Below are 18,227 nucleotides of genomic sequence, written 5' to 3'. Positions count from 1 at the left end.
CCTCTGGGTTCTTGTCTTGCAGCTCCAAACTCCGCTCCCAGTGCCACCAGTCTGCGATGAGGCTTACCCCCAAGCCCTCCCACTCCTGAAGCCCACCCCCTCTTTGCAGGAAACCCTTGGCGGGCAGCCGGGAGACCCAGCAGAGACAGGGCTCTGCCAGTGGGAAGGCCCCAGCCCTCAGCCTGCAGGCCTTGAAACACATATGGGTACGCACAGCGCTCATCGAGAAAGTGCTGGACAGGGTCGTGCAGTACCTGGTGGAGAACTGCAGGTGACTGCCCCTCCCTGAGCCCACCCCTCCCTGTGCTGGACTGCCCACCACAGTCCATGGGCATGTGCCATCCCCCCGTAGCATCCCGAAAGCAGAGACCACACCAGGCACCCCCAAAGCTCAGTCCTTGTGGACTCGTTTCTTCTTGGTAACTGACATGAATTTGATCCTTGTGGGAATGTATCTCCTTGGTGAGCTTGACGGCCATGGAATGAGTTCCGGAGCCCCAGTGGTCGCCCTGTCTGTCTCTCCCCTGGCAGCAAGTACTACGAGAAGGAGGCGTTACTGGCAGACCCTGTGTTTGGCCCCATCTTGGCCTCTCTTCTAGGTAAGCCTAGTAGCAGACAGGCCTGCGCTGGGCCAGTGGGGGCTCCAGGGCAAGTGCTGAGGGGCACCCCTGAGCTGGCTGTCCCTGTCTCCACAGTGGGACCCTGTGCCTTGGAGTACACCAAGCTTAAGACAGCCGATCACTACTGGACCGACCCCTCGGCTGATGAGCTGGTCCAGAGGCACCGTATCCGGGGTCCCCCGAATCGCCAGGACTCCCCTGCTAAGCGCCCAGCCCTAGGAGTAGGTGTCACTCTTCCCACCCTGTGCTCACCCAGGATATGCCCCTGGGCCTTTGGGGAGGAGCATCTGGGCTGTGTGCTCCTGGCAGATATAGGCTGGGCCTCGGAGATGCCCAGGGTAGCGGCCACCCCAGGAGAGCCTTTTCCCCACACTGGCGCTCACATAAATGCCAGGAGCACAGAGCTGGTCCGTGGCTGAGAGCAAACTGGGGACAGGAAGGACCCTTGGGGTCAGCTAGAGAGGGTCTGCAGGGAGGCCTGGGGCTGACCCCCACGGCTGACTTCCTGGGGCTGAGAGCAGAGCCGTGACTTTGTGCGCAGATCCGGAAGCGGCACTCAAGTGGCAGCGCATCGGAGGACAGGCTAGCTGCCTGCGCCCGTGAGTACGTGGAATCCCTGCACCAGAACTCGAGGACACGGCTGCTCTACGGCAAAAACAACGTGCTGGTACAGCCGGTAGGAGAGCCTGACGCCCGGCCCTCCTCTCCCTTTTCCAAAGGCACCAAGACCTCCAGCCACATTCGTGCCTTTTCCCAGGGGCTTGACTAGAGAGACGGGGGAGAAGGGCCCCACCCGCTACTTCACTGTTTCATAGCCTCACGCCCAGCCTTGAGCTGGCAGGAGCCAGGAATGGCATCTGCTCTGGCCAGCTGAGAACCAGGCCGTCCGGGAGTAGGAATGTCAGCCAGCAGGCAGGGTGAACGCCCAGCTTGGGTATGGCTGGCCCGGACACGCCTGGCATCCAGGAGGCTGACAGGACAGAGCCAGTGGCCCCAGGCCAGCCAGGGGAAGGAGGCACCCACATCTGCGTGTGGCACGTGATGCCCCCTACTTCCTCCTGGCCCCCAGTCCAGGATCCTGTGACTGGCCTGGCCTGGCCTCCCTGCACGCACCTGGAGCTCCTTTTCCGTAGGCCATCCCCAGGAGCCTCTCAGGCCCTCATCTTCTCCGTCTTCTGGTGTGTCTGCTCCCTGCAGAAGGGGGACGTGGAGGCTGTCCCTGGCTACCTCTCCCTGCACCAGTCCGCAGGCAGCCTGACTCTGAAGTGGACCCCCAACCAGCTCATGAACGGGACTCTGGGGGATTCCGAGCTGGAAAAGAGGTGGGGGCTGTGGGACTTCCTCCAAGGAGCCTCGCTCCCGGGCGGGGGATGGCGAGACCCAGCCTGCTCCAGGGGGCAGGCCTCACTCCTCATCCGATGCCAAGAATTGCAGGGGGAGGCAGCCTGGACAGGTTCCCGAGCTCTCTAGGACTGAGCCGGGCCTGGGCACGGAGAGGTTTGCCTGAGCCAAGCTCTGGGCAGCTGAGACTGCCAGGCTCTGTGCCATGAGGGCAGCGTGGGGCCCAGAGGGACAAGGTGGCTGGCCGAGGTCACATTCTCGGCTGCGGTCAGGGTACTAATAGTAGTACCCTGAATGCTACCATTTCGGGTAGTCTCACGGGTGTCGGGGCCGGGAGGTGAGGAAGGTGGGATGGCGGGTCTTGGGACACGGCGACACCAAACTGGTTCCTTTCCAGTGTTTACTGGGACTACGCCCTTGTTGTGCCCTTCAGTCAGATCGTCTGCATCCACTGCCACCAGCAAAGTGAGCCTCCCCTGTCCTGGGCACAGGGGTGAGGGGAGAGAGCCTGCGCCGTGCACGGACTTCCTGTCCCCCTCCTTCCGTCCCCACGCTCCCACCCCACTGTCCTCCTACCCAGCCTCACTGGCCCGCATTCACCCCCCAGAGAATGGCGGCACCCTCGTGCTGGTGAGCCAGGATGGCATCCAGAGGCCACCACTGCACTTCCCGCAGGGGGGCCACCTGCTGTCCTTCCTGTCCTGCCTGGAGAACGGGCTTCTGCCTCGAGGACAGCTGGAGCCCCCACTCTGGACCCAGCAGGGGAAGGTACCTCGGGGCTTGGGAGGCTCTGGGTGTGGGGGTGTGTGGGGTGGGTTCTCCGCCCACCTGCTGGCCTCCCGTCCTTTCCCCACACGGAGCTCTTAGGAGCAGCCTAGCGGGGTGGGGTGGGGGGGAGCATGGATTGGACTCCGCCCTGGGCAGGCTGACCACCCACCCCTCTCCCCGCAGGGGAAGGTGTTCCCCAGGCTACGGAAGCGCAGCAGCATGCGGTCCGTGGACGTGGAGGACGTGGGCTCGGGGCGGGCCACCGACTACGTGTTCCGGATCATTTACCCTGGCCACAGGCACGAGCACAGTAAGTGTCCCAAACGTCACTCGTGGAGGAAGAGAGAGGTGGGGGCGTAGTGTCACCCAGGGGGCCGCAGGCAGGGTCCACTGCCCAGGCCCGGTTAACCCAGGCAGGTCTTTACTCAGCCTCTCACCGGACCGTCCCCCCCGCAAATCATCCCTCGGAGAAGTGGCCTCTTGTCTACCTAGCTGTCTTCTCCCCACCTCGTGACCCCGGGCTCTCGGCTCAGCCGATCCAGGTGTCGCTGTACAATATTCTCTTGGTCATCCTTTCATGCCCTGCCCCAGGGAAAGCATGTGGTGAGGCTACACATAGAAGGTGGAGAACTCTTGGTTTCTTTTCAGCCGGCCGCCTGACCCCCACAAGGCGGCCTGGGTGCAGGGTCAGCGCGTCTTTATAGATGGTGCAAATTGTTCACTGACTCTGCTAGAGCCAGAACCCTCCCCCAACCAGCTACTGATGAGGGGAGCATTAGGAGTAGGGGGGCGTCTGGGGTGAGATTTGGAGCTGCAGTGGGAATCTGTGGGGCCAGGAGTTGAAAGGTGACTTGACCCTCATGGGTCCTGCCCCACGTGGACATAACCCCTCTGGGCCCCAGGGGGCTTGTCCATAGGCATCTACCAAGACACGAGCTCCCTTTCTGGTCAGAGCACTGCTGTTGCCCATAGGTTTCTCCAGGCCAGAATGGCTGATCTCGGGGATAAGGTCATGGAATTCGCCAGCCCAGAGCACTTATTGCCAGCCAGACCACCTGCTCCCAAAATGCGCTCACTCGTGCCAATAAGCTGTCGACAAGTTGTCTCCGTATTAGTGGACAGGTTGCCCAGACTTCAAACACACAGCCACGGCGCGAGTTCTCTGTTACCAGGCTCGGAGGGCAGGAGACCTGGTGCCCCCTTCCCTCCCAGGAGTGCCTGATGAAGAGGAGGCTCAGCTTTGGCCAGAACGTGTCTGCAGACCTGGCCTTTAACCTCAGGCTCTTGCTTGCCTCAGATTTTGTAGCTTCCACTTGCCCTCTTCAAGCCTTGGTACTTCCCAGTTCCAGTCACTTCAAGGAGCTGAAGCCCAGTGGGGTGACCCAGGCTCCTGGAGAGCAGCTCTGGGAAGCCCTTAGAAGGTCGGGTTTATAGTCTGAAGCGGGGGATTTGGGGTAACCCTCAGATGTGGTTCAGCTTGACCATGACACGAGCCGAAGAGTGACTGGGATCCACCTGCCAGCAGTCATGCCCCGCCTCAGCCAGGGCTGGGGAGTCCCTGTCTTTCACTACCCTGGTGCCCCCATCAGTTCTCTCTCTTCTGTTCTTCCTAGAGAGGGCATCCTCCAAGAGTGGAGCCCTGGAGCTGCCGCCGGGTCCTCACCTTCTTCCATACTTTGCCCAGTAACTCATCTAAAGACTCTCAGGTCCCCCCTTCCCCTCTTCCATGCCCTGCAGGCTCAAGGTGACCCAGACTCCACTCTGCTCTCCCTAAGGAGGGAGTGCGGACCCTCCCGCCCCGGGACTAGGGTCCTCATGCCTCTGCATCTCTGCTATTGTTTTTGAGCAGTCACTATTAACTACCACCACCTAGCGGCCAGCCGCGCGGCCTCGGTGGACGATGATGAGGAAGAGGAGGATAGACTACACGCGATGCTCTCAATGATCTGCTCGCGGAACCTCACAGCTCCCAATCCGATGAAAGGTTTTTATCCCTCCCCCTCTCCCTGACCCACCCCGTCCTCCCGCCCCACCCCCCTGGGCCCACCTGCCACCCACCGCAGGGGCTCAAATGGCAGTGTTGGCATTATGGGACTTGCACCCAGAAGGCAGATCAGGGAGGGTGGAAGGAGGTGCTGGCAGGAGGGGACAGTACAAAATGCAGTTGACTCTGGGCTCCCCATTGAACGTGAGGAGAGGGCTTTGCACCCGAGAGGGAAGAGATTGACTGGTGGGAAGTTCTGATTATCTGGTTCCCTGTTGGAAAGGAATGGCTCTCTGAGAGCCCTGTTCCCACTCTGGAGGGGTCATGCTGGCAAACCCAGGACAGTGTCTCTTTCTTTCTCTCCTGCTGGCTGGGAAGACGGGCCCTGTGCCTCTGACTCCTGACTTAACGGAAACAGGACAGAAGTACCAGGCCCCTCTTTAGCAGGGGTAGGGGCTGGACGGCTCATGGGGACAGGAGTCAGCTGTGGTCAGGTGAGGGGTCAGGGTCACCATGGAAAGAGACCCGGGGCTCAGTTTACCCAGCTGGTACTTCAGCATGAAATCTAGAAATATCTGTGCCAAGGATATAAGACAGGTGTGTTCCCGCCCTCATGGACCTGACTCCAGGGTTACCGAGGCCCCCTCATTGGAAATGACAGGACAGTGCCCACAGCTCCTCTGTCCACCACTCAGTGCAGAGCTAGACTTGTAGAGAGGGACTGGTCAGGGGACCAGTGAAGGCCAGGCCCAGGTGCTCAGGGAAGATTGCTTCTGAAGGGCCGAGGCCACCTGTCTTGGAGTTTAGGGGAGGCTCCCCACCCCCACCATTCCCATGCCACAGGTGAATTTCTTTTTCTTCATTAAAAGTATTTATTGTCCATATAGGAGCTAGCGGGAAAGGCTTCGTCTCTCTTTTCTATGCTCTAAGAATGACCAATTAAATATATAATCCCCAACCTTTTAGGAGATGAGGGTAGGGTTTATACAACAAGTAGGAGAAGAAAGTTAAGACACCATTGTCCAGAATGAAGTGTCAACCCATCTCTATTTCATCAGACCTTAATGCAAACATGGAACCCTTTGATCCAATTGCCCTACCAAAGCACCTTGGTGCAGGGGGCATGACTGCTATCTATGGCCACGTCCAACTGCAGACATTACAGCCAACGCTCGGAAGTCAATAGATTTCTATTAAATACACACACACACACACACACATACATACATACATAATACATACATACATACATACATACATACACCACACCCCTAATTTCAGCTTCTTTTAAATATTGGAACATTGAATTTGTGAGGCAGATTATTACAGTAATATCTTCCAATTTGTTTATGCCTCCCTGAATCCATTTGAATAATTCCCTACCGTTCTTCTAACTAATTAATTTATTTTTATTTTTAATTTTTTAAACCATTTTTTAAATTGAAGTATAGTTAATTTACAATTTTTTTTTTTTTTTGCGGTACGCGGGCCTCTCACTGTTGTGGCCTCTCCTGTTGCGGAGCACAGGCTCCGGACGCGCAGGCTCAGCGGCCACGGCTCACAGGCCCAGCCGCTCCGCGGCATATGGGATCCTCCCGGACCGGGGCACGAACCCGTGTCCCCTGCATCGGCAGGCGGACTCTCAACCACTGCACCACCAGGGAAGTCCCTAATTTACAGTGTTGTGTTAGTTTCAGGTACACAGCAAAGTGATTCAGTTATATATATATATTCTTTTTCAGATTCTTTTCCATTATAGATTTTTACAAGATATCGCATATAGTCCCCTGTGCTATACAGTAGGTCCTTGTTGTTTATTTTATATATAGTAATATATATATGTTAATCCCAAACTCCTAACTTATCTCTCCCCTCTGCCCCTGGCCACAGATTAATTCCTTCTCCCCTTTCCCTGCCCCTACAGGGGGCGTCTAGGAATATGTGACACTCTCCTTATGCTTCCACAAAATTCTACCAAAGAACCCAGTTCCCTAGCTCAGCCACCAAGCCTGTAATGGGCGACCAAGTCCACGGCCTGGAACACACCTAGCACACCCTCAGCACAACTGCCAACTGCCCCCTTACCCATCACATTCCTGTCCTTGTGCCGGCCCTCGCTCCCAGCCCTTCCAGTGGGACCTGCAGGCCAGCTGGTGGGAACTCGGGGGAGCCTCCTCACTTGTCATGTTTTTTGCCTGCCACCTGGTTCCTTGCAAACCTGGGCTTGAGGCTGATGTTTATTTCCAGGTTAGCTGACTTGGAGCCGTGTGGGGAAGCTGAGCCAGGAGAGCCAGGGAGCCCCTTCTCGCCCCACAAATTTATAGTCAGGCTGGAGGCTGTGGTGGGGCGGGAGTCCCAGTAGAGCCCCTAATTAGTGGACCTGGAGACAGGAAGCCATCCCTGGCTGCTCTTAAGAGCTGAGGCCTCCAGGGTCAGAGAAACTTACAGGGTCCAGAGGCCTCGGGGCTTGTTTGGGCATCCTCTTGGGGAACTCAGGGGTCAGACCGACCCAGTGTGTAGCCCCTGGGACCCCAGCACTTGAGAAAGGGGAGGAGGTGTGGAAGCAGAATCAGCAGGTGGCTGGGGAGATGGTATGGGAGCCCCCGTCTCCACTCCAGTCCGTAATGACAACACTGTTGAGTCCGTTCTGCTAGCCGTTGCTTTCCAGGCCTGTGACATGCGTGACTTGTGCATGTGAATCAAGTGGCGGGTGTCCAGACTCTCCTTCCCCCCCTTCCTCCTTTTCCCGCTGCCTCCCCACAGAGCAGAGATGCTGTTCACTCTAATTCTGCTCCAGGCCAGGCACCTTTCACTCGGAGTCTTAGGGGCTGTGGGGTTCAATCACCCTAATTGTTTTGCTTCAAACTTTCCTCACGCTCAGAGGAGAGAGTCAGAGTCAAAGCTGGCCCGGCAGACCCCCGTCCAGCCTGCTGCCCCTCGCCCAGTCACTCCAGAGCTCCAGCTGTCTGCACTGGGTTAATTCAGAGATGCAGTGTTCAATGCTGGCTGGTTCAGCTCCTTCCTGGAGAATTAAGGTGAAGAGCATTGACCCAGGAGTCTGCCTTGGTTGGGCCCTGCTTTCTGGGCATGAACTCGTTTCCCTGTGTGCCCACCCTCTGCACCTGGCAACCCCCTGCCTGCCCGCCTGCTACCTGCTGCCTACCTGGCTGGGCCTGCTCCTGCCACACACACCGCCCGCCCACCCCACCCCCCCGGCTCCTCCCACCACTGGCCTCTCTCCTGCCTGCTGCAGGGGCCTGAGCTGGGCTCCTGCCCCATCCCACCTGCATTTGCCCCCTCCTTCTTCTTCCCAGAGTCTCAGGCATGGCTTGCAACCCCTCACTCCCAGAGCCGCAGCCCCTCCACACCAAGTGTGTTCCCTTAATTTGCCTCCTGGTGGAGCTGAAGGGCTAGATATCTATAAAAATCCCAGCCGTGGGTCTGGGGAGAGAGCCCTGGGGCCAAGACAGGGCAGCCCCTGAGGGGACTGGAGGGGGTCAGCTCAGCCCTCCCCACCAAGGCACACCCAGAGCTGGAGTCTGGCTCCCACAAAAACCAGGCCTAGGTCTGCTCCAGACTCATAGCAGGCCAGGGCCCAGGCCATAATTCGCAGAAAAGAACTACTGCTTGAAAGAAGTCTATCACACACACAGCTCTCTCTCTTTCCTTGTCTTCTTCACTCTTCTCTTTCTCTCCCTCCTTCCTGGCGTCATCTCCTGGTCCTTTCACTTTCTGCCCTTACTGTGCTTCATCTTTGTGGCTCACTGGACCTGCCAGAGTCCCCCACGAGCAGTGCCTGCCCCACGTGGGCCTTCGAAGCTCTCAAGGGTCTTGAGTTCTGATTCAGCCTAGCTGGGCCGGCTGAGGAGGCTTGGTCAGCTGCGGTGTAAAATTGTCCAAGGAGCTGTCTTCTGAGGCTGCACCGGGCACATTCTTCTGGATGGTGGAACGTGCATGCCCAGCTGCCACCCTCATCCCCACAGTGGCCCGGCAGCCCTGGAAACTTTGCCCTTCCTGCCAGTTCACCTGCGTGTTTGCAGGAGGCCACCATGCAGTGCAGTCAGGCTAGGCAAGGATGGAGAACTCACCCACTGCTGCGAACTTGGGGGCACCTGGCCTGGGCAGGGAGCACTGCTCCTGCTTAGCCACTGGCCGCCAGGTCTAGAACCCTCGGGGATGAGGTCTGTGGACCAGGACTGGTGGCTCAGGGGTCCTTCAGGGGCTTTGATCAGTGGGCGCTCCTGGCATGGGAAGGTTCAAAGTTTGCAATGTTCCAGGCACCTTCCTGCACATCCCAGAGTTTGCCCAAGAGGACCAGGCTGAATCCTGGAAGGCCAAGGCGGCTGGCAGCATTTCAGAGAGCTCAGGCTTTTCTTGTTCCTTCTTTTTTCTCCTCCCTCTAGAAAAACAAGTGTCTATTCCATTGCTTATAGCAAGATGGAGAGAATAGACGCAATTATCCATGACTCAGTGAAAGTATCTTACCACGTTCAGAAAGACTAGGTGGACGCTGGGAAGTGTCAGGCGCCCTCTCTCTCCACCACTTCCAACTCTGGGCTCTGGACCCTGGGCCAGGCAGGCACCACCCCTGTGGTTTTCCACCAATGGGTGACTTCATGCTGCAGCTCTGGGCACAGAGGTGGGCATGCTGCAGGGTACTTGGGGGAGGAGACCTGCCGGGCCCTGACCATGACCCCCTTCCTGCCCTCAGATGCTGGCGACATGATCGAGATGCAGGGCTTTGGACCCAGCCTGCCAGCCTGGCACCTGGAGCCCCTGTGCAGCCAGGGCTCTTCCTGCCTCTCCTACTCCACCAGCAGCTCCCCATACGTATCCCCCAGCCACTGCAGCTGTGTCCCCGACCGGTGAGTGGGTGTGTCCATCCGTGTGTATGTGTCCGTCTGTCCTTTGGGGCTGTGTCACTTGCCTGAAGGGTGATCTCTAGATGGACACACCTGGGTTCAAAGTTCATTTCTGCTCCCCATGTGACTTTGACAAGCGGCTGAGTCTCTCTGAGCTTCTCCATGTCTGAGCCTCAGTTTCCTCCTCTGTAAGATGGGGATAATACCCCCTTCTCCCTGAGGTACTTGTGAGGACTGAATGAGGTCTATGACCCACGTGAGTGCCCAGCGCTGTGCCTGGCACAGAGCAAGTGCTCAGTACCTGGAGCTCCCCAGGTGGACCTGGATCCTGCCGTCAGGCTGCCGTCTGAGGACACTCAGCAGGTATCCGGGCATCTGCCACGTGCCAGGACCAGTGTGTGAATGGCATTTGTGTGAGGGTCACGTGCCCACACTTGATGCTTGCCGACGGCTTTTTCACCACTTGCACCTGTTGACCCTCGGATGGCTCTCTCCATTTTCACACGAGGAAACCAAGATTCACTGACATGAAGTTAGTTGCCCAAGATCCCCTGGGTGGTTGGGGGCCAGGCTGGGCCCCCAGCAGCTCTACCCAGGGTAGCTGGCAGGGCCAGGGAGCCCTTGACATGCTTCTGGGTTGTAGATCCGGCTCCCTGCGCCACCCGGCCTCTGAGCCAGAAGGTCCTTCCTTCTCACGCTTCCCTCCAGAGGAGCAGCCCTGAGTCAGGTTGATTCCACAGGTTGCCCCTCAGGCTGCTGTGTGAGAGCATGAAGAGGCAGATCGTGTCCCGGGCCTTCTATGGCTGTGAGTGTGGGGTGAGGTGGGGCCGCAGGGGGTGGGAGCAGGGGCAGGGGGAGGCACCGGGACAGAGGGTCACGGCCTCCCGGCTCCCCCCGCCCCCCCCCCCACAGGGCTGGCATACTGCCGCCACCTGTCCACGGTGCGGACCCACCTGTCAGCGCTGGTGCATCACAACATCATCCCACCCGCCCGGCCACCGGGGGCCTCGGGGGGCCTCACCAAGGACATGTGGAGCAAGTATCAAAAGAACGAAAAGGTGCATGCTCTGGGGTGCCAGGGACCGAGGCCGGCTCGAGGGGCTGGGGGCCAGCAGGGAGCGCAGACCAGCCTGCTCTGCGAGTGGCTTTCACAGACTGCATGGGCGTTCAGGTGAAAGGTGGTCCAGGGTCAGAGGTGACAGGCCAGGACTGATGGCCTTGGAGTGCCTGGGTCACGGTAGAGCCTCACAACTAGTCCTGTGGGTTTCCACAGGAAGGGGACTGGACAGGAAGTCCATTCTGCTTCTGCATTACTCCACGACCTTGAGGAAACCCCCTCGTCTCTCTGGGCTCCTTTTCTGCCCTGGAAGGAAGCAGGGTTGAAGTAGATCTGCATCCAGCTCTAGTCTGGGGGCAGGGAGGATGTGACGGTCCCATAGCTGGGTTTGCCTGGGTTTCAGCAGAGTGACCAAACGAATCACCGTCCCCAGCCCCAGCTCTCAGGGCATGGGGTCGCCGAGCTGGGCTGCAGAGACTGCAGGGGCTGCATAGTCTTCCCCCCCTGGGTCCCTCAGAACTACAAGGAACTGGAGCTGCTGCGGCAGGTTTACACTGGTGGCGTGGAGCACGAGATCCGCAAGGACGTCTGGCCGTTTCTGCTTGGCCACTACAAGTTTGGCATGAGCAAGAAGGAGATGGAACAGGTAAGGGGAGCCTGTTCCCCATGGGGGTAGGGAGATGGGGAGCCAGGCCATGGGAAGCAGGGAGGGGGCCTCAGAAACCTCAGCCTCTTCCCAGCCAGAAAGGAACAGGGCAGAGGAAGATGTTAGCAGGGGGGCCCCACTGTCTTCACCCCGAGGCCCGACCCTAGTCTCCAGCTGTCCCAGGAGGACAGCTGCAGAGGAGGACCTGGTGCACCCCTCCCGCCATGGTCACGCTGTGGTCTGAGTACAGGTGGACACAGTGGTGGCAGCGAGGTACCAGCGGGTGTTGGCGGAGTGGAAGGCCTGCGAGGTGGTGGTGAGGCAGCGGGAGCGGGAGGCTCACCCAGCTACGCTCACCAAGTTCTCCTCAGGCAGCAGCATCGACAGCCACGTGCAGCACCTCATCCACCGAGACTCCACCATCAGCAATGATGTGAGCCCGAGGGGACCTGGGGGCCGGGGGCGGGGCCACCAGCGCTGTAGGCCTGCCCTCTAGTGTTCGCTGGCAGTGGAGCCCTGGAGAACAGCTTAGTGCGTCTGTGTCTCATTTTCTTCCACTGAAAAATGGGATGACGTCCCCTGCTGCCCACTTCTCTGGGTGTTGCAGGAATAAAATGACATGGCGCGCTGTGTTCGGTTCTAATGGACTAGCAGAGGGGGATAAATTTATGGGGCATTAGGGAGGCTCTCCCTCTTTGTAGAGAGAGCTGAAGGCTAGGAATGGGCCTCCCTAGGTTCTAGTCCTAGGTCCACTAGTGACAAGATGAGTGACTTCTCTTCCCATCTCTGGGCCTCAGTGCCCCCTCTCAGCTCTACTCTCCTCTGATTGCAGAAGCTCCTGCAAGAGCTGTTGGCCAGAGACCAGGGGAGCACTTAACAGCAGTCCCACCTTATAGAGTTGACTATGCAAAGCCAGTTCACAGCCTGTGTGGTTCTTCTGGCCTCACCCCTGACTTTTAGGTGAACATCAAGTCCCAAACTATGGCTGCTGGGCCCAACCAGAACTGATAAGTTTCAGTTTTCAGGACATTGTTTCACTAACTTACGTTTTTTCTTGAAAATTGCCTCTTTAGATAGTGTATATTCTTGTTACTTAACTCCTTACTAATACTAACAGATAACTCAAATTGGAGCAAGACTTAAAGAAATATAACCAAGGTACACTCTCCTTTCCATGGGCTTTGTTCTTAATCCCCTATTTGTGAACATAACACTCTTTCTGCTTTGGGTTTTGTAAAATCCTGAGTCTGTACCAATGCCCCAGCTGCTTAGCTTATGGACTCAAGTATCCTTTCTCACTGGCACTATTCTGAGGCTCTGAATTGCCTCAGAATCATGGCCGTACCTGACACTAACCGAACAGTGCTTCACGCTTCTTGCCCAAAGTGAAAAGTCTTTTTAAGCATTCCCTTCCCTACATAGTCCAAATAGAAAAACAAAACGAAACAAAACTGTATGTATGTGTCTCTTCTTTTCCCTGTGACTTACCTGTGGGAGTGTGGACTGTTTCAATCAGTAGAATATGTTTCTTTTCACTTCTTACCTCTCCTCAGTTTGTCTGCAGCTAATATAACCGATTAGGTACTTGCTAGAGAGGTTTCCTGCCTTCTACAGAACATTCAGTACTGAAAATAAGGAAGAACTTATTTTTCCTAACCCCTCCAGTTGCCGCATCCATAGGCTGCCCCAGAGGCCACACCAAAGACACTATGGAAGCTGTCCTGACCCGAGGCAGCCTCATGACTTCTGTGTTTGTAGAGTGACACTTACGCTGGCCATCGAGCGTCCAGGCCTCCGGTTCCCCTTCTTCCCTGCAGCAGCCACAGGAAGCGCTTCACACTTTTTCTCACCAGTGTGAGACCAGATGGGGCTGGAGACGGTGTTTTCATGTTTTCCTGGAGCCTGGTCAGCTGGGTCACAGGGGGCACTTGGCACCCGGGGGGAGGCAGCGCTAGAGGCCATGGGGTGGGAGTGGGGGTGTGAGGAGACTTCTCCATCCCTCTCAGCTCTGACCCAGGAAGGAGATGCCGAGCTGAGGGACGGTGCTGGAGTGCAGGTGTGAGCCCCGCCACCTTTGCCCCCACCAGGTGTTTGTCTCTGTGGATGACCTGGAGCCTCCAAGGCCCCTGGGCCCCGAAGATCCCAGACCAGAGCCTGAGCAGGGGGCGGGGGCCGGGCCCACTGGCAGCACCATGGTGGAGCAACCGTCGGTGGAGTTCGACTCTCCAGACTCAGGACTGCCTTCCTCCCGCAATTACTCCGTGGCCTCGGGCATCCAGTCGAGCATAGATGAGGGCCAGAGCATGGGCTTTGAGGAGGAGAACGTAGGTGGGGAGGAAGGCTCTGACGGGCTGGTCCCTGCAGCCCAGGTCTCCAAGCCTCAGGACCCCAGCCAGGAGGCCTCGCGGGCCGGCGAGCTGGAGGCCGGGGAGGAGCTCGCCGCCGTGTGTGCTGCTGCCTACACTGTATGTGGTCGTTCCCCAGGCACTGCTCTCAGCGGTCCCAGAGGCTGGGGTTAGGGGCTGGCGGGGCAGAGGGTGGGGTGGCCTGGACTGTCCTGGAGGGAGGCACTGAGCCCATCTCTCAGCAACCCCACAGGACTCTGTCCTCTGAGTCCCTTGGTTCCCTGCCTTTGCTGCCTTCCTTTATTGGGGCATCACCTCCGGCCCCCAACTCACCCCTGAGGGCCCTCCGCTCCTCCAGATAGAATTACTGGACACCGTGGCCTTAAATTTGCACCGCATAGACAAGGATGTGCAGCGATGTGACCGCAACTACTGGTACTTCACACCCCCCAACCTCGAGCGGCTCAGAGACATCATGTGCAGGTGCCACTGTGGGGCTGGGCTCCGTGGGAGGCAGGGGCCCTGCTCTGTGAAAGGTTAGACCCGGCAGCGCCCTGCTCCCCTGCCCTGTCCCCGACTCACGCTCGGCTCCCTCCGTCTGCTGTGCCCCCCACCCCACCCCCTCGTCATTCTCGAGGTCTTTCAGATCTCAGCTTTGGCCATGCTTATCCAGGAAGCCTTAGAGGACCCCACCCCGCATGTCAGGTGGTGATGGCCTGTCCAGTCTGTCTCCCTGAGCCCCTGAGGGCCTTGAGGACAGAGGCTACGGGTGGTTCGCCGTTGTGCTCCAGTGCTTTAGGGTCGCAGAAAGTCTGACCTCTGGGGGGCAGGCTGCTCTAGGGGCCGTCTCCCCAGGAGTTCCTGCGGGGAGGGGAGGATGGCGCACACCCACAGTGACTCTCCCTGGCATTTCAGCTACGTGTGGGAGCACTTGGACGTGGGCTACGTGCAGGGCATGTGCGACCTGCTGGCGCCCCTCCTGGTTGTCCTCGACAATGGTGAGGAGGGGGTGTTGGATTGGGCCTGGGCTGACCCAAGCTGGAGAAAGGAAAAGGGGACGGCATGGTCTTCATGGGTGGGCATGTGAGCCGGCCCTGTCCCCCCTGCGGACTGAGGCTTTGGGGTCTCCTGCCTTGCCGGCCTCACGCCCACCTCCCCACAGACCAGCTGGCCTACAGCTGTTTCAGCCACCTCATGAAGAGGATGAGCCAGAACTTCCCCAACGGGGGTGCCATGGACTCCCACTTTGCCAACATGCGCTCCCTCATCCAGGTGAGGCTGGCAGCAGCCCGGGGGCAAGTGACCGGGCAGCGCTGGGCTTGTTCATCAATCCACGGGGAGACCGGGGAAAGCTCCCAAAATGTTTTTTACGTATGCGTAGTTTCTTTCATTAACGCCGCCACACACACCATTGTCAGCCTTACTAATTGAGGAGTGTCAGCGTGTGAACGCTTATGCTCGTGAAAGTTCTGGCGAGTAGCGCGGTTGATGATGAAATCACCCAGAATGTGGCATCATTCCAAAGAGTACATCCCAGAGAGACAGGTGGGGCTGCAGAGTGCAGCCTGGACGGGAGGGGCGGGAGCAGCTGCTAGGCAGCCAGGGAGGCCCCGCGGAGGGGCCCGGGCGGCAGGGCGCTGGGGAGAGGCAGCACGGGTTCAGTCTGGCTCCCGTTCTCCACTCAAACCAGATCCTGGACTCAGAGCTGTTTGAACTGATGCATCAGAATGGAGACTACACCCACTTCTACTTCTGTTACCGCTGGTTCCTGCTGGATTTTAAGAGAGGTAAGAGGCGGGCTGGAGAGTGGGCCTGGGGTCAGGGGCGGTGGGAGGGCCCTCTTCCCCGAAGTCAGTGGTTCTCAACGCACACTGTATTTTAGAACCCCCTGAGGAGTCCTGGGCCCCACCCAGCCCCAGACTTCCTAAGTGTGGTGATTTTAAAAGCCATTAGGTGAGTCCACAGTGCAGCTAGGGTTGAAAATCACCCAAAGGCAATGGTTTTCAGAACCGTTTTCGAACCAAATCTTCCCGAGCACCAAGGCCTATAAAAGGCTGCTCTAGTGCGACGTGGCCTCTGCAGGAGGCCAGCGTGCAGGAACTACAAGGGCAAAGGGTGGGGCCTTGGTCTGGGGCAGAGAACTGCTCTCCTGGAGCGGCTCCTGTGGTGGAGAGAGTCCCAGGACTCTGGCCCCTGGAGCTCTGTCTCGGCACGAGGCTCCGTCCAGAGGCCTGTGGACAGCCAGGCCCAGCCTCAGCCCCTCGCCGTCCCCAGAGCTGCCGTATGAGGATGTGTTTGCTGTGTGGGAGGTGATCTGGGCAGCCCGGCACATCTCCTCGGAGCACTTTGTCCTGTTCATCGCCCTGGCCCTGGTGGAGGCCTACCGAGAGATCATCCGTGACAACAACATGGACTTCACTGACATCATCAAGTTCTTCAACGGTAGGAGCCACTTGGCCATTCCGGCTGCCTCAGCAGGGCCGTGGGGGCCTCCACTCCTGGCCGGCACAGGGTTTGGGGGGCCCTCGGGAACACTGCCCCTGCCCCGTAAGCAGATGTGGCAGCGGAGCAGGGTGGGCAGGCCCAGGGCTCCTCCCAGACTGCCGCCCCCGCTCAGTTATCCATGTTCCCCCCCAGAGCGGGCTGAGCATCACGACGCCCAGGAGATCCTGCGGATCGCCCGGGACCTCGTCCACAAGGTGCAGATGCTCATAGAGAACAAGTGAGGGCTGTGGCCAGGGGGCAGCAGCCCACCAGAGCCTGGGCTCCGGGCCCCTTTGGTCCCGCAGAGGGAGGTGCAGGCGCGGCAGAGCCAAGACTGCCCCAGCCCCCAGCTGACCCACCTGCCCAACTGTATTCCTAACAAAGCGCTTGTGAGCCTGGGATCGGACTCCGGGCAGTGCTGGCCCTTCAGGGCGAGTCAGGGGCCAGGATGCCCTCAGGTCAGGACCGGGGAGGGAGGGGTCAGCCTCAGGGAATGGCTGCCTTGGGGGACACTTACCCTGCTCCCCTCTCAAACACCTGGGGATAGTCCCACTGCCACTGGCAGCCCCAGCCTGGACAGCTCCCCATGGCCTCTCCTGGGGCCCTGGAGAGTTAGGAGGGCTGTAGTTGCCTGGACCCTACCTGGGTGGGTCAAGGGGACTCTGTGCTGTATCTCTTCTGAGCGTCCCTCTGCAGGCCCAGTGCATGTGCACGCACCAGCCCCAGTTAGAGCAGCCGGAATGGCTGCCGGTTTGGGTGTGTGCCTTGGGTGCAGGAGACCTGGGCTGCGTTCCAGGCCCTCCCCTGAGACTGCGGGACAGCCCGACAACATGGGCCCTGGGTGGGAGCAACCCACCTCAGCAGCACTGCCACTGCCTTTGGCCACCCGAGGTGACCCCGTGCACCACCACCCCCGCCTATACAGTGCGCCCATGTGTGTCTGTAGTCTCAGTCTTGCCACCCGCTCTTGCTTTATGCGTTAGACGCATCCCCGAAAACTGTGTATCCGTGATCCCTTTGCCAGCAGAATGACCTGGGATGTGGCAGAAGCACTCGCTCTCCAGGCTGATTCTTTAGGGAGGCAATCCTGTCATGGCCTCCTCTCAGGGACGGGTTCCAGAGCCTGGGGCAGCCCATTGCCTATCCCAGGCATCTGCTGAGTCCCTGAGGTGGAGGGGAGGGTGCTTGGATCTCCCCAGCTTGTCTTTGGTGAGAAGCAAGGCTAGCTCTTCCTTCCACATGCTTCTCAGGATGCCGAGGACGCTAGGGACCCACAAACCCCCTTAGAGGACCCTCACTCATGGAGGTGCTAGGAAGGGCCCAGCTCCTGACCCCAGGCCTAGTCACACTGCTTGCTCTGTCATCCCCACTTCCCGTCTCATCAATACATGCAGGATAGGCCTTGTTCTGGGGCCAGGAGGCCACTCTGCCCCGGGGTTGGGCCTGCCCAGCTATCACTAAGGTCTGGAGACTTCCTGCATTTGAGAAACATGAGAAAGGGCCCAGCCACCCCTCTGCATCCAGCACAGTCTCCCCAGCCCAGCCCTGCCCCGGGCACTGCACCACCTGTTTGGAGGCCAGCCTGCCCCATTGCCCACCCACCAGGTGAGTCCTTGGCCTCCACCAAGCACAGTGGCCGTTGTGTGCCTGCCTTAGTGACTCAGTGGTTTTTTGAGGAGCAGTGTGTGTATGTTTTTTTGGCTCAGAAACTATACTCGTCAATGTAACAGACCAATAAACACAGCATTTGGCAATGCTTGAAGCTCTGGTGGCTATTTGTGGGCTGGCACTGGACCGTCAGTGTTTGTGTTGGGGAATTCTGTAAGCTCCGGATTGAGCGGTAAAGAGGGCCAGCCCCGCAAGGCAAGGATGGTGAAAAGAGAGAACCAAAGCTTCCAGAAGAGAGGGGCCTTGGCTGTGGAATGGTCCAGGGTGATAGCCAGACTCTAAGTACCTAGAGAGTTGAAGTAAGTCAGAAAGAGAAAGGCCTAGACTGACCAATGGCCTCTCCAGCCTCTGGATGGCATGTAAGTCCCTGCCCCGCCCCGCCCCTTTCCAGCCTTTCTGCCCCCTGAGCTGGAGCTTGATGGGGAACCTACAAGACCTCCCGGCCTCTCTGG

At 58.6% G+C, this 18,227-nt stretch overlaps 1 protein-coding gene across 6 annotated transcripts in view; it reads left to right on the top strand.

Moving 5' to 3' along the window:
• The window catches only part of SGSM2 (small G protein signaling modulator 2), a 37,379-nt gene extending 19,516 nt beyond the window's left edge, over positions 1-17,863 (top strand). For 5 of the 6 annotated variants that reach the window (XM_033848070.2, XM_033848072.2, XM_033848073.2 and 2 more), the window contains 21 exons: positions 110-271; positions 532-599; positions 696-841; positions 1,162-1,296; positions 1,818-1,942; positions 2,359-2,426; positions 2,569-2,729; positions 2,913-3,039; positions 4,579-4,713; positions 9,425-9,578; positions 10,316-10,380; positions 10,488-10,633; positions 11,150-11,278; positions 11,529-11,711; positions 13,366-13,743; positions 13,982-14,106; positions 14,539-14,621; positions 14,786-14,895; positions 15,314-15,410; positions 15,898-16,065; positions 16,261-17,863. In XM_033848070.2, the coding sequence (XP_033703961.1) occupies positions 110-271; positions 532-599; positions 696-841; positions 1,162-1,296; positions 1,818-1,942; positions 2,359-2,426; positions 2,569-2,729; positions 2,913-3,039; positions 4,579-4,713; positions 9,425-9,578; positions 10,316-10,380; positions 10,488-10,633; positions 11,150-11,278; positions 11,529-11,711; positions 13,366-13,743; positions 13,982-14,106; positions 14,539-14,621; positions 14,786-14,895; positions 15,314-15,410; positions 15,898-16,065; positions 16,261-16,349 (2,854 nt within the window). In that variant the 3' untranslated portion in view covers positions 16,350-17,863. The remainder of the gene's footprint in view (positions 1-109; positions 272-531; positions 600-695; positions 842-1,161; positions 1,297-1,817; positions 1,943-2,358; positions 2,427-2,568; positions 2,730-2,912; positions 3,040-4,578; positions 4,714-9,424; positions 9,579-10,315; positions 10,381-10,487; positions 10,634-11,149; positions 11,279-11,528; positions 11,712-13,365; positions 13,744-13,981; positions 14,107-14,538; positions 14,622-14,785; positions 14,896-15,313; positions 15,411-15,897; positions 16,066-16,260) is intronic. The other variant, XM_033848075.2, reaches the window with a different exon arrangement.
• Positions 17,864-18,227: the final 364 nt, after the last annotated feature.

This window comes from Tursiops truncatus, chromosome 20 (genome assembly GCF_011762595.2).
Source record: "Tursiops truncatus isolate mTurTru1 chromosome 20, mTurTru1.mat.Y, whole genome shotgun sequence".
Classification (NCBI taxonomy): Eukaryota; Metazoa; Chordata; class Mammalia; order Artiodactyla; family Delphinidae; genus Tursiops; species Tursiops truncatus.
The sequence above is the reverse complement of the archived record's forward strand: the minus strand, read 5'-3'. Positions and strand labels throughout refer to the sequence as shown.